This window comes from Haemorhous mexicanus, chromosome 4, assembly GCF_027477595.1.
Source record: "Haemorhous mexicanus isolate bHaeMex1 chromosome 4, bHaeMex1.pri, whole genome shotgun sequence".
Classification (NCBI taxonomy): domain Eukaryota; kingdom Metazoa; phylum Chordata; class Aves; order Passeriformes; family Fringillidae; genus Haemorhous; species Haemorhous mexicanus.
The window spans coordinates 24,895,671-24,911,398 of record NC_082344.1 but is presented as its reverse complement, the minus strand read 5'-3'; the positions used below and the strand labels follow the sequence as shown (position 1 = coordinate 24,911,398).

Below are 15,728 nucleotides of genomic sequence, written 5' to 3'. Positions count from 1 at the left end.
CAGAGTGATGGTGTTGGCCTTCCCAAGTGCCTGCTACATGTGAGCCCTGCTTTCCTGGGGATGGCTGAACTCCTGCCTGCCCGTGGGAAGTGGGGAATGTTTTGCTTTGATGGCTTTTGTGGCTTTCTCTTTACTTGTTAAATGGTCTTTATCTCAAGCCGTGAATTTTCTCACTTTTACTCTGCTGATTCTCTTCCCCCATCCTGAAACGAGGGGAAGTGACAGAGTGGCTGTGTGGGGCTGCAATACCAGCTGGGGTTAAACCACGGCTGCATTAGGAGGAAATCCTGCTCTGAGGTCAGAGAGATAAAACAACACAATCTTCCACCCTTTGATTGATGCTATGACCAGAACCCTTACAGACTTTTATAATACAGCTGCTTATCTGCTGGGGTTTTCATTACAGATGCATTGTGTTTTCCACCCATCTTGATACAGCCCCTGGGATTGATATCTCTCCCTATCTTACATTCAGTGGGGAATGGGGTCTGTTTTATTTGATTCAATAGCCCTTCTGTAAACAGCCATAAACAGCAATCAGCCCCCATGCAGCAGGAAAGCTTTAGAGCTGGGAATAGTAAACAATTCTCTCCTGCCATTGTAATTCAGGAAGGGAGTTGTGCAGCCTATCTAGAGCAGTTATTTCATCCAAAAGAATAGAAGAATGATATGTGATTACAGCCTAGTTAAAATGCTTCTTAAAATACTCCACATGGCACTTTAATCCTCTCCTCCCATAGCTTGGCTCTTGAAAAGAAACTCAATTTATTGTAGTCACATCTTCATACTGGACAACTCTGCCACCTAATTCAAATGCAAGGAGACATAAACTGCTTGATGGCAATTTAACTAAAGAGAATAAAAGGTGGAAAAAACCCAATAATAACTACTCCTCAGCCTAAGGAAACATTCTGCTTATTTAACAGAAGAACTTTAGCTTTATATTTTTAGTTGACACACTTCAGGAGTGCCACTTGGAGCCTCTGCTTGCATTGTGACACCAGCCCGTGGTGCACCAGGTGCAGCCTGACAACTTGTGCAGAGGGGACTCTCTGCTTACTGGAATTATCCTTTAAAGAAATACCCCTACCTCCCAACCTCAGGCTTTCGTTGGCATGAGTATGGTTTAATCCCACAAAAGTTAATCATAGGTTCTGGCATGCCTCTGAGGAATCACTTTTGTGTAACAACTGTCCAGGCTGACCACCTGATCTGCTTCAAACCGGTCCTCTTTCTCCTCTCTCCCTCCTCAAACACAATATAATTATTTTTTCCTTCTAACACGGTGAATAAATGAATAAGTTGAACTGATTGAAATGAATCAATGAAATAATATATTCCAAGAGAATGCAGTTTTACCAGAATATTTCCCACTCTATATATTGAAATGACTGTCAAAAAGCAGCCAGCAGCAAAAGTCTGCTCGGTCTCCTGTCTCCCAGACCAGATCTGTTTTCAGATTAGATATTAGAGATCTCTCTGCCTGTAAAACTTCTATGTGCAATCAAATGCACACAGGTATTTAGAAGCACAGAGCTGGAGTTTTTAAAACAACCACCATTTTGGGGATGCATAGGGCTCCTCTTTTGTATTGGAAAAATTACACTTTTTGGGGTTTTATTTCTCTCCATGGTATCTCAAACTCTCCTGTTTTGAGACTCAGATGACTTTAAGGGCAATCATCTGTTTTAAGTACATCTTCTGATATCTTAGAGGCTCGATACTTAGAGACTAGAAAGGCTGATTTTTTTCCCAAGTGTTCTGCTAGTGCTTTTTAGTTTGCAATTCAATTTTCCTGTGCCATTCTTATTACTTTACTAGCATGTCACTGCTTACCAATATGTTTATTAATGCATTGCCTATTCATGGATGATATTGAAAAAATTTGCTGTTGGAGCAGATGCAGGCTGTCCTCATCTATCCACTTTTTTCTTTTCTCTGACTTCTAGCTGTAAGGGTTTCAGAAGGAAAAAATTCTGAATCTTTAATGAGGAACTATTAAGTGTCTTACAGTGGAGACTTCCTACAGATCTACTCACTGCAATTGCTTTTGCTGGTCTCCAGAACACACATTTTGTTTGTTTGCTAACAAGTTGTTGAACAGAAATTACCTAAAGCTATCAAAACTGTTTGATGAGTGATTGGTATAGCAGCTCCAAAAACCTGAGACAAGCTCCCTCTGTTACCTCTCATGCTTCTCTCATGATTTTAGACTTGCAGCCTCACAAAGTCATGCTTTAAGGCTGGAACAAAGGGGATGGATAAAATGTACTCTCTCATTATTTCTGTTCACCTCTCTTTTCTGTTGCATATATCCTTTAAACAACCTGACATTCGATCCCATCACTTGCATTTGTTAAGGCAGCACAGAGTACTTGGGTATTATTAAAATATGTTAATACACAAAAATGATAGCTGGAAACATTTAAGCAAGAAAAAGAATACACTGCCAAGTTCAGTGCCTGGAGCAAGAGTGTGCTCTCCTGCCTCCATCCATGGATCATGAGACAGAGCCTGCATTTCCCCTGTCTGTGTGTGATACATCCCCAGAGCAGCCCACCACACCAGGAGCCTGCAACTGGGCTTCAAAGTGACAGCTGGAGTTTGGGAAGGCTTCATCTGACTGCAAATGGAAATTGTTCCACAGATCAACAGTGAAAAATTGTAAGCTGATGGAGATAACAAAGGGGATGTGTAACACTGTGGAGGGGTGAAAGGTGGAAAGAAGAAAGAAATTAGAGAGCTGGGGAAAAGTTGGAGCTGCTGTTATCCAAACAGAGGGGACAGGGGGTCAAAAAGCAGACAAATGAAAAAGTAAGAGGGAGGAAACCAAGTGAAGTGAGAATTCAGAAGGAAAAGAACAAGCAGAGCTTTCTGGAGCTGTGTAGGAGTCAGTGTAGTCCCCAGACACTCTTGGGAGGGTGGTGTTATTAATCTTCATCAACCTAGAAATGTTACAGAACCTCTGCAGGAAAAGCAATAAGTTAATGGAGATAAAATGGAGAAATAGGAGCTCACAGGACCAGAATAACAGATGCCTGATAACTTGTGTGTCCCCTGTAGCCAAACAAGAGTGCTCCAAATACCAAACTACTCTTCTTTGTCAGGATAACAAGAATGCAAAATGATGTAGCAATTTTTGACAGAAATTTTCCTCTGATGCTTTTTAAAAGGGGACCCAGAACTAGATTTAGGCACAAAATAAAATGTGTGGTCGCTAAACTGCACAAATTCAAATTTTTTATCAGCCTCCCATAGGAAAATGTCTGCAAGAGGCGAACTGAAGAAGTAAAGGGATAACTTCAAGTTATTTTTTGCTCATCCCAAGCTTTGCTTCCCTAGAGATTGCACAGACACGACCCACATGTGATGTGACCAGACTAGGAAAACATGCCTGGCAGTTTGCAACTTCCATCAGGAGTCCCTCTGGTTTAATAAAAAGCAATGAACATGCTACTCCAAAATCCAAAGAATGGAATATGCCCCCACAAGCTGCTGACACAGGAGGAGGTTCACTGCACTGAGGCACCTCAGCACAGCTTGCTCATCCCTCATCATACAGTTTTTGGTCATTTAAAGCTGTTGGTCACAACCTTTGTTGCCAAGGCAATGCTACAGATTGAAGAGCCTGGGAAGGTAGCACATAAAATTCTAGCAACAGCATCAGAGGTGCATTTATGGGTTGGAAAAAGTTACAAACATTTATTATCCAGCAGAAGTTTCCTAGCATTGCCTTTTCACTTTATATATATCCAGCACGTTTTCACTGTAAGATGCCACACCAGAACCAACATCACTCCAGCAGCAGGGCCCAAATAAGCACTGAAACCTTACTACTCTAGAGTGGCCCCTCAGTACCTTTCTGCCCCCAAGAATCTGAATCTCCCAAACCCTTCCTGGCCCCTGCAGCAGATAAACTTTGGTTTTAATTGAGAGAGCAACATGCAGCAGAACTTCCATTTTGCTACAAATATATCTGTGAAGACATTTCCAGTCTTTCACTCTTTAATAAATCCTGCATGTGTTACTCAGGAGAGGGTTTGTAACAGCACCCAGGAGAGCTGTTTCTCTTTCAGACCTCTCCTGTGCTAATGCATAATAAATGCACTCATCACCTACTAAACACTCACAAACCTTTTCTCTTACAGAATATGACAACAGCATTGCTCTGGTAGATGTAAATATGCTCAAACTAAGCTACTCATTTGTAGGGGTGGGTTCAGCATCCTTTTCTGTTTAAACCATCCTTTCTAAAAATGCCTTCCAAACAGAGTGTGACCAGCTCAGAAAAATTAGGCAACAAATAATACTAGCAAAAAGAATTCCTGTGAGCATTATCATATGAGCATTCCTGACATGTTCATACTCAGCTTTTACAACCACTGACTGACAATGCACCCTTTTTCTTAAATTATTTCCTAATTGTCAGTTTTCTTACTCCCTGATACCTTCCAAAATCTTTGATCCCGTAAAAATCCCAGCTTCAGCACAGAACTCAGAATTTCTACAATTAATCACCTGCCAGTGCAAATGAAAGCAGCATTCATGCTGCTTAGCAATTCAGAAGTTTAAAGTCTGCCATACATAATGCCTGGGATTATGCTATTCAGATGTGGTAGGGCCATGGAAACAAATGGGGATACATTGCAGTCAGGCAGCAATTCCCAAAGTGCCCAGCCCCAGAAAAAGATACAAAGTCCTCACACAGGAAGCCACAAGCGTTCCCACCTTGCTTATCAGACACATCCAAAGTTCTCCAGAAACAACAAAAACCCAACCAACCAACTAAAAACAAAACAACAAAAAAAAATCCCCAAACTGCTATTTTTTATTTCAGTATCTGGAGACTGGGGGCTATTTCACACACAATTAGTTCTACTAACACACAAAAAATCCCACTTTTTGCACGTGCCTGGGGGTTATTTTAGACCAAATGGCTGACAGTGTGCCCTGGCCTGATAGTGGCAGCTGCCCCTTCACTCCTACAGAGCTGTGCTCCTGCCATCAGGATGCACTCTGGGTGTTTTGCTCATGAATCCACCTTCATTAGCCCAGTTCCACGTCAGAAAAGCATCAAGTGAAATCTCCACTCACAAAGGAATCAGTTTTCCTCTCTGTACTGTTTTGCCCTATAAAAAGATGACTGCAGGGTTAGGCACAGGCCAAGGTGTGAAGTACTGAGCTCTGCATTTGGCCATCAGGATGAAGGATGGGGCTCACTCCCCCATCCCATGCTCAAAGGGCTGTCATCTACCCTTCCTCCAGCTGAAAAGTCTGGACTCAGCTCTCTGCAAAATGCAGTTCTACAGGGCTGAGGCAAAATTAGCTCCTCAGAGTATATTTTGCTGTTTCTTATTTTTATTGCCATTTCTAGTCATGGAATATGATCTTTCTTTGCTAGGTACTGTACAAAATAAGCCACCAAGAAAAATAGGTTGCCATCTTAGGCATTCCTGACCACCCTCCAGAGAAGAAAATTGCCTGTCTACAAAAGCAAAGAAAGAAACTTGGACACCTAAATTAGATACCTCAAGTTACATGTGATGAGGGTATATTTATAGCCATTGACAGATCAAGGTGAAGCAAGGTTTCAAGAGAGAATTATCTTTGAACACAAGATGGGATATATCTGTGGGGAGAGCCCTAAATAACCAAGTTTTCAGGCAAACAAGCATCTGAAAACAAGCAGAAAACTTCAAGATTAGAAAACTGCCTCCGAGATGAATGCAATGATATTGCTGTTAATCAATGAGATCATTCAAAACAAATATGTAGCTGGCACTATTAAAATTGGAGAAATTGAGAAATAACAAGGAGCAATTGTCCAATAAAATCTTTCCCCCCCCCCCCCATTTTTTATATTGTATCAGACTGTTAAGAACTTTTAGTTCTCAGGCTCATCTTTTGAAGTTAGGCTGTAGCTTTCCTTTGAGGATGAAGGCTGAAAGGTCAGGCACAGAGAGGCTGTTTTTTGAGAAATACTATTCATCTGATAATGGTGGTGTTCATTAATTCAGTTCATTCTGGGGTACAGCAGATCTTTGGTTTCCCCCACATCCCATCTATGCCAGTACTTAGATGATTATCGTGTGTGTTCCTCTCTCCCCTCTGATTTGGCAGCTGTAAAATAAACCAAAGGGAGGGAAAGAGCATAAAGAAGCAACAAAACAGAGCTGCTCAGCTGATGGGTAGTGATCATGGCACACCAGAGACCTGGTTGTCAAGGTTTTTGTTACTGCAATAACAAAGGGGAGCGCTAAGGAGTTTGAAGGAAAGACATGACTACTGTCTTGAGGGAAAACATACCTTACAGAGGGGTCCTTAGAGAAAGCATAAAGATACTTTGCTTGAGAAAGGAGTTGCACTGGAAGCTCACACAAATGATTTCCAATTCAGAAATGAGAAAGCTGCAGGGAGAGTCAGAATTCACCATGAAAGGCCTTGAAAGTCAAGGCAACTTTTTTTTTTTCCTTAAACCCAGGAGCATTTTCAATGGAACTAAATGCAAAAAGAATTCTTTATAGAAGCCTCAGAAAATAACAATGAAAACTACTGAAGTGACAGGCTGGAGGTTGGGTAAATCATAGACATGGTGTGGAAAGTAAATTGGCAAGACTTACCTAGACACAGCAGCAACAGAAAGAAAATTTAAGATGATGAAGTCAGCTTCTGTAGACTTTAGGTTGAACCAAGTTAGTGGTCAGACACGAACAGACAGCAGAGGAAAACACACAAATTTTATTTCAGATGAAATAAGCTCAGCTCAGTTCAAGAGAAGTGAAACTTCAAGTTGTCTCCATGGAGCCAATTTTTTTGGACTTAAGGGAAAGGAATAAGTTAGAGACAGAAAAGACTCTGGTCTCCTGGATGTAGGATGGCCCACAAAAAATTTCTGAACAGCTCTGGAAAGTTCTCCAAAAAACTGAGAGATGAGAGAGAGAGAACAAGCAAAGACATTCTGCCTTCCTTCTTCATGGAAGGTAGAATTCTATGTGTCACAGCCCCACAGCAGGACAGCAGTCAGTGACACCTGAGGGTGTTGAAGTGACTTGAGCTTATGCAGACTGACCTTTGAAGAGAAGTCAAGAGTGACTTGGGTGTCATTTCAGGGGGAGCAAAAAGGGTGAGGTACATTCAGTAGCATGTAAGATGAAACAGGAGAAGATGAACTCACATAAACCTTCCAGAAAACTTTGGAGACAAAGGAATACAGCAATAGTTGGCTTGCTTTGTGGCTGAATGAACACATGTCCATGTAGATCCATTTCTTGATATGTGGGCTAACTCAAATTTTGACTTACCCATTCTTTTGAATAAAGCCCAACTCTGCAGAAAATAACTTTTACAGGTGTTCTACTCTAGATAAAACATGTGAAAACTCTCTAGAAAGTCAAAGTTTGATCAGACTTTCTTATATACTCAGAAGTGTTGGTGAGGGAGAGCAAGCCTTTAGTTAGACATACCCTGAATTCTGAGAAAATGTGGTCGTAGGAAAAGTTTTGCATTTAGTTTTTAAAGCTATGCACAGAATCTGCTTCATGCTCTGTTAACTGCCACAAACCAGTTATTGTACATGCTGAGCTCCTGAGCTAACCCAGATAACTATTAGCCTTTGGATAATGCCTGAAAGTAATGCCACACTGTGTTTGTAGAGCTTTCTGGTCAGGATTCGAATTCTTATCACTGCTGTAAGTTTTTTAAAGCCCCAGATATGGCAGTAAAGATACACAGAATTATAGGGGAAAAAAAATAAAGCCAGACCATCCGTGATAATACAAAGTAAGGGCAGTCAGTGCCTTTGGTACTGCAAGGCACCGGTCAGCTCTAAATCATGGACTGTGCAGGAGACAGTAATTGCAGAATAGACAAACCTCCAGCTGTGGGACTGAACACATCAAGGTCTTAAGGGTACTTGTCAATCTTATTACTCATAGAGCAGACACAGAACATCTCATCTGACCAAGAAGCATCAGCTCCAGAGGCAGAATCAGGGAACCAGGGAGCTGGCATCTGGGTTGGTAATTAGCCTTCTAACCAACAGCTGCAGAGCCCAACGCCTGCTGGTGAATTGAGATATACTGGAGAACTGTCCCAGCATTTTTAAATGCTCTCACCTCTTCTGCTTCCTATCCCTTTCTTAGCCACTGCCAAACTGCTGAATCATGGTGCACATCCAGTATCCTAAAAGTCTGTCTTCATTCTCTTTTGTTTTCAGTGTTTTTTTTAACTGGGCTACTCCATGGCCAGAAATGTTCACAACAAAGATGTGTGGACTACCATACATTAACTAGATTTTTTTGTGGTGCAATCAGTGTATCTGCCAAAAGAATGGCAATTCCAATGGCAAATTTGTGAGGATAATTAATAAATTCAGGAGGGGTTTTGGCCCATCAAGATAAGTCTTCATGATGCTGCTACTGCTGTAAACAAATTAAGCATATCCACAGCCAGTTATTAACAATTTGCTCTAGCACAGAATAGCAAATTGTTATTACCCCTTTCTTCCTCACACAAATAACCTTAGCAGAGCTTTGCTATGGTCTATTCATAAATATTTTTACTATTACAGTGCCATCCACAGTGTCCAGGGAAAACAAACAGGCTCGTGTGCTTCCACTGGCATTGCAATTAGGATCACAAGAAAATCCAAATCTCAAGACCAAATTCCTTTTGATGCTGTGAGCACATAGAAAAGGAAGTAGTATGAGTCTACAAGTTTCTCTTAATGCACCATCCAGAAGCATTATTTCACCTGGCAATAATTCACAAGTTTCCTAGCAGTTAAATATTTCACAGATAGAGTTAAATAGACAGAAGAGGTTTCAGATGCATTCAGATTCTGCCTGGGAAAGGAATTTTCCACTCTGTACTACTGAGAAAAATGAAGATGCTGTAGGCTATGGTATCATGTTCAGAGGAACAAGGTGGGTAGGGTAGGGCATTAGGCACTATTATACTCCAGGGAAGAAAGAGCAGACAGGGGCACAATAGAAGCGCTTCATTATATTTTAAATGGGAATAGTTCCAAGGATAGGAAAGCCTGTGGTGCTTGTAAAGGATTAAGCAGGGTAATGTGCTTTTTAAGAAGACATAAAGAGGTATGTAATGTGATATCTTTAAGCCTAAATGATTTTTCTTGGAGTCCTCAATGAATGTTTAAGCAGGCATGACTTAGGCCTCTGTAAATCCTCTCTGAATAAATAACTTCCGCAAAAATAGAGATTCCTAGGACAGAATGAGATGCATATTTCATAACCTATGCAAAAAAAAAAAAGAAAAATCAATTTGAGACACATGAAACACTTAGGAATAATAAAGAAAAAGGGAAGATAAAAGTGAATATTCTCCAGGATAATCCAGGCTTATAAAAAAAATATAGCTAACCTCCCCATCCATTTTGATTTGACAGTGCAGGAAGACAAACAACTGAGTGCTTCCCTACCTTATATTCAGACCTTCAACAGCTTTTTGCTGTCTTTTGAGACAGGAAGAGACAATAAGTGGAAGAAAATATCTAAAGTGCCTGTGCTTTTCAGGCTGTCTCCTGTTTGAGGTATTTAAAACTGTTCTCTCTTCAGGGTAAATCTATCCAGCTGCTCTCTAGCTGGACCTGTGGTATTTATAGCTGATCGCTATGGATGGAACAGGAGCACACACGGTGGTATGTATGCACCTGATTTATGAGAGGAACAGGACCAATAAATATCAAAACCTGAAAACTTACAATGGCATGATCTTCCCATCTTATTTCTCTTGTCTGCCCTGCCCTCCTGCCAGGAAAAGCAGGTCAAAGCAGCAGAATGTCTGATTTAAAGTGGGACTGTGCAATCACAGTCATTTGGCTGTATTGTATTTGCACTCACACAGGTGCCACTCCCCACAAAGACACTGGTGCAGCGAGCAGGCAGCCCTGCTGAGTGAGAGGGGTGAAGTGCTGAGTGAATCAGTGGTTGGCCTCTCTCCTCTTCCCCCTGTTTATATATACATTAGCATTAGACTGCTACTTTCCTCACAATAAAATAGTGCCAGCTCCACTGGAGTTGTCAGGATAAAAGCAAGACAAAACTAAAGAACTTTTGAGACTTTACAAAAATATTTTGGGAAGCGTCTTCTGTGGAGGCTCCTTGCAAACCTCATTTAAGCTCTGAGGTGGTGCAGCAAGGAGTGTTGCTAAAGATGGGAGTGTCCACTGCATCCCTGCACACTTCTATCCCGTGGTGGTCCCTCCTATCCAATCCCTTCATGGTCATTACTCAGCTGAGTGGGAGTCCCTTTCCCTGTACCAGTCTGGAGCACTCATTAAGTCTCTCCTGTCTCACTTGGCACTCCAGGAAGGTTTGCTGAGCTGATGCTCTCATGGAGCCTGGACAAGCTGCTGTTCAGTCACACTTTGGTGCTGATGAATGGGGGAAACAAAATGAGGCACAGAGGAAGAGCTGCTGGTGTATCTTGCCCAGGGTTAAAATCAGGTTAGCAGCTCTGATGTGGCCAGCTAAATTCATTAAAGACCCTGAAGAGCATTATAAAGCATATAAATGGGCCAAGGGGACCCATCAAGTCTTTCTGAAATGTTTTCATTTTCCGAAATGTGTTACAGAGATTATAATCTCTGCCTTTTGTCAGATATCTTTTAAAATATTAGTTTTCCTTGCCTAAGATTAGCTTTTAACATCACATTCTTCATGCAGCTTTCTTCCCGAGCAGGCCAACTACAACTTCCCAAAAGCTTCTGGTGAACAGCAGCTGGCAAATAATCCTCTGTGCAATTTCTTCCTGTAAATTGAAGGAAGGGGAGAGAAATTGTGCACCCACAGGTAGATGTGTATGTTCATTAGAACCAGACCTAAGACCTCTGGTTTTTTTAAAACTGGAGGCTGGTTGGCTTGCTTAATTGACACAAGCTAGTTTTTGACATCATCATTTGCCTATTCCTGGGAAGCAAAAGTATGGGAAATTAACAACTTGGATGTTTCTGTTTTTTTAGGTTTTAGGACAGCAACTCCCATGTCTCCAAGAATGAAAATTCAAGGACTGTAATCTGGAATTACCTGCCAGCAGGATATACCATTGGTTTGGTTCTTCAAGCTAAAAGCTGTTAGTGAGCACAGCTGTGTTTGATGTACTCTGGTTTTTTGATCCTTCTGAAACTCATTTTATAACTTGGGAAGGGAAACCAGAAGGAGGGAAGGTTCTTGGTTTTGGGCTTTTCATATATATACACAAAAGGCAAATCCCAGCTTTATCAGCCACTTACAAACTGAGCTAAAATATGTTCTCTCAAAAAAAGCAATTTCCTCTAGCCAATAAATCTTCAGGCCTTTTCTTCTTGCTCTTTCAGCTTATGACTTTATCTAAAAGGGTTTCAAAAGTGCAGTTCCCCAGGACCTCTCCTGCCTCTTTTTTAATGCTGTTTAGTCCTTCAGAGGAGAAAATATGATCTTGTTATCCAGAGGCTGGATTGGGGATTTTTAAAACTCCAAATAATCTTTGTTATTTTTTAGTTCTTCTATTATCAAGAGTTCACCAGTGATTTCATCATTCTTCTAAATATACTCTTTTCTCTTGTTACTATCTAGAGTGAGAACATCAGAAATGTCAGGTTTTCCTGGCCAATGGATTTTGGTGGAGACAAAAAAGCAGAGTTCATCTGGATTTTCAGAAGTCTCTAAATCAAGATTGTAACAATGCGAACACACAATTCATGGATATTTTCTGTAAGAAATCGTCACATATTGAAGTTTAAAATAAAGTCAGCAAAATATTGTATTTCTTTGATTTGATTTGGAAGTCTGAATATAAAGATACAATGCTAAGGGAGAAGCTTGTGTACAGTCACTCATCACCTTATATTGACTCTTAAACTGAATCCTTTTGTGGACTGGTGTTTCTTTAAAAGCTACAGCTGTCAGCCAGAATGCAGGAGGGAACTACTGCATTCACAGATGTGCCTACAAAAAGCTCTCAAAGTGTTTTTCCACTGCCAAACCTACTACAGAATGTGTTTGTGAGACTCTTTTTAAAGTCAAATCATCCATTCCTGCCTTTGTCTCTCAAAACAAACGTGACCCAGAGCTACAACAGAAAGTCAGGATTTTCAGTGTCAGGAGACTACAAAATAAAGATAATCAATATCTTGTATTCTGGGGGATAGAATTCACAGGGATCCCCAACAGGGGGAGAGAATGATGCATCTGACTCCATCTTATCAGAGGCTAATTAATTACTTTATTATACTACATTATTCTATATCATATTACACTATATTACATTACATCTAAACCGAATCTGCCAAGCACTCAACTCTGCACACAACTCTGCACTGAATTCCGTGACTGTCAGCCGACAGTCCCGACACACACACACACACTTGGCCCTGATAGGCCAAGGAAACAAAACACCATCACTTTGGGTAAACAGTCTCTATATTGCATTCTACTTTTGCACAAACGCAGGCACAGCAAATGGTAAGAATTGTTTTTCCTTTCTCTGAGGTTCAGAGAATGTGAAACCCAGAAATACTCTTGGGAAGAATCGTGCCTTGCTTTTCCCTGTGAAGAGAAACATGGCGACACCGGGATTCTCAGTCCAGTGCTCCTATTCCTGTTTTTGCACCATTACAAACGCAGCCATCTCCCATAAAAACACCTGTAAATACTTTTTGGAGCAAGCAGTCTAGGTACTTACATCTTAAAATGCTATTCAGTGCCACAAACCTGAGAAGTCCCAGTCCTCGGAACCGGTGCAATGGGCTTTCAGGAACTGATTAAAGGCATGATTGCACCAGCTAAGCAAGCGTGGTGCAACACAGAGCATCTCCAATGGGAAGCACAAAGGAAGGGTGCCAGTACCTTCTGAATGCCTGCAGTGGACTCGAGGACGTTGTTCTCGGAGCCGTTGCTCCTGTTGATCATGCGCCACATCTGGGAGTACATGCTGTCCCTCTCGAAGGGGTTCATCCCTTTCACCCGCACGTGCTCGTACACGGCCGAGTCCAGCACGGTGCCGTAAGGAATGTCCGTCTGCCTCGACAGATCCTGCAGAGACCTGAATTGGTGGGGAAGAAAAAGAGACAGGGGAGGCTTTAATCCACTTTTTCAAGAGGAAGGAGCTGCAGGCAAACAAAGGGCAACGCAGAGGAAGACAGGTGTCATGACACTTCTGTTGGGCTTTTTTTCCTTTTTTTTATGATTTAAGTCCCAAAGACCAAATGAAGAGAAAGGAAGGGGTGGAAAAACTGAAAATGGATGAGAAAGGAACAGAAGGGGCAAGAGGATGATGGGAAATGCCAAGTTCCTTTGAGAGCAGGGGCAAGGGAGAGGCAGGGAGCGTTGGAATCAGAAGTTGGATACCTGCCAACAGAGCAAACACACACACTGCTGTGGGGAGCTGGTGGCAGCACCAGAACTCAGGAAATCCAGCCCAGAGCACCCGGACTGAGAAGCTCTGTGTGCTCCTGGGTTACCCTGTGCAGGGCAGTTTGGGGGGGGTGTTCAGTTCCACTGAACTGTGCATCCATCTCATAGGTCACATCTGGTATTAGTTCCGGCAATAAGAATATTGCTGTTGTACTTTCATGAACTGATTTTTCATCATATTTTCTGGTTATCACAGTTCATGTTATTTAGTCTAAAATTTGTTCTGCTTTACTTGTTCTGTAGTCTTACCCTCCTCTATAAACTAAAAGAATAACCCATTTTAGAAGTTTCTAAAACATCCCAAATGAGGCTTGGTCAACCAAACTCACTTTGAACTTCAAAACTGTATATTAGAACCATTTAAAGTTCCCTTACCTCTTGGCTTTTATTTTCCTTTCCCGTTGAATTGCTCTCCAGTACCTTTGATTCTTTAATGGCACTCATTAAAATTTCAAAGTAACTACCTCAATATGTCTACTGCTTAAAACCCATTACAGCTTTCTCAGCACAAATTAACTGTGTATAAACTGCACAAATCTAGTGGATGACACATAAGGACAATCAAGGAGCTCAACGCTGTCCTAAAGAAAGCAATAGCAAATTGTAAAAGCTTGTTGCAGACACAGAAAATGCAAACAGCAACGTAGGAAACTCATCAAATTCCAAGCTGCATTTCTAAAAAATGTAAATATGAAGGCCAGTGAAAATGGCCCTGTGGAGTAGGGATTGGAAGAAATGAAATTCTTAGGAGTAATGAGGATGGCACTGAAGAAAACAGTAATGACATCTCACAGGATTTGTATGCCATGAACAAAACAGAAAGCAGGAAAAGAAGAAATCAATAGAGATCAATGGCAAGAGTTTAGATGTTAGCTGAGTAAAAAAGAAATCCTTTGAAGTTTAGACATACGGGCTTAGAAAAACATTGACCAAGAGCTAAATTCTAGTCAGATAACATATGGTAATTATAAGGAAGAGATAAATGTAATTGTGAGGAGTAAATAACTAATGGCATTAAAACCCCTCAAAATCATCTCACTTTCTCCAAGATTGCATTCCTTTTAAACAGGGAACCTGCAAAGAATCTGTCTCATATATGGAATCATCAAGGGTGAGATGCTACATGTAACATTTCCTGAAACCAAGTGTATTGATATTCTACCAGAGGACCATGACATGCCCTGTTCTATGTGGAAAAATATGAGACTCTGGCAGACTAAGGCATCAGGACAATAAGTACTGTGGTACTTATTGCAACTGAATAGTAAAAAAAAAAGAAATGTCAATTTTGGAACCTATGAGTTGCAAAAGATTAAATATAAAATGGCTGAGCCTTTTATATTTACAGCCTCCTTACAGCCAATGAGCAAAAGGAAAGCAGTAAATATTTTAAAAAGTGGCAGTCAGGGGAATTACCAAAGCAAGGTACTTAGGTCATACGCTAATGTTTAATAAATATACTGAAATAAGGATTAATACAATTTTAAATGTCAGTCCTGAAGTCTAGACATAGCCACCAGGTAGGTTTCTCCAGGGAAAGCAAGTAAATCATCTATTACACTTTGAAATTGCTCAGAAACCCCTCAGAATTTCAAAAATAACTTCCTCTCATCAAACAGACAGTGGAAGCAGACAGACAATCTCCACAGGAGGAGTTTAGAAACATTTCCTAGCAACTCTGGGCAGCATGAGAAATATTCAGTCAGAGTGGATGCTCTCGAGGGATTTCAAGGGTAACAAGAACAGCTTTTGCAGAGCTAAAAGGCTGAACAAGGAGAGTGTGACCCTGTGGATGGGGACAGCAGTCACGGCTAGAGCTGAGGCACTCAGTGCCTGCATTGCTCACCCTTCTCCACCAAGGTCTCCCAGGCCCTTGTGACTACAGGCAGGGTTCAAGAAAGCAACAAACAAGGAGCAGTAAGTTGTCAGGTAAATCCCGACCAGACAAAGCAGGGATTGATTGGGATCACTAGATCCATAGAAATCAGGGTGCTGAGAAAGCTGGCCTGTGTCCTTGCAAGGCCACCTGCTTTAATTTTTGCAAGGTGAAGGAGGCTAGGGGAAATCCCTTGCTACAGGAGAAAGAAAATATCCAGACTATATTAGGAAAGTTAAAAAAGTTGATTCATGGAATTACTGCTGGTTGTTCAACCTCATGGAGTGAGTCCTCAGCACATTTCTGAGCACATGAAGGAAAAGCAGACTGGAGGCAGCACTCAACATTGACTCCCCAAAAGCAAGTCATGCCTGACCAATTTGATTGCCTTCTACACTAAAATGACTTCATTTGTGGACAAGACTGGAGATACTGAC

General features: G+C 41.3%; 1 protein-coding gene across 1 annotated transcript in view; it reads right to left on the bottom strand.

The window, feature by feature from the left end:
- Positions 1-15,728, bottom strand: part of GRID2 (glutamate ionotropic receptor delta type subunit 2) — a 681,202-nt gene that overhangs the window by 80,836 nt on the left and 584,638 nt on the right. Inside the window, exon 13 of the mRNA XM_059844122.1 lies at positions 12,849-13,044. Within this exon, the coding sequence (XP_059700105.1) occupies positions 12,849-13,044 (196 nt within the window). The remainder of the gene's footprint in view (positions 1-12,848; positions 13,045-15,728) is intronic.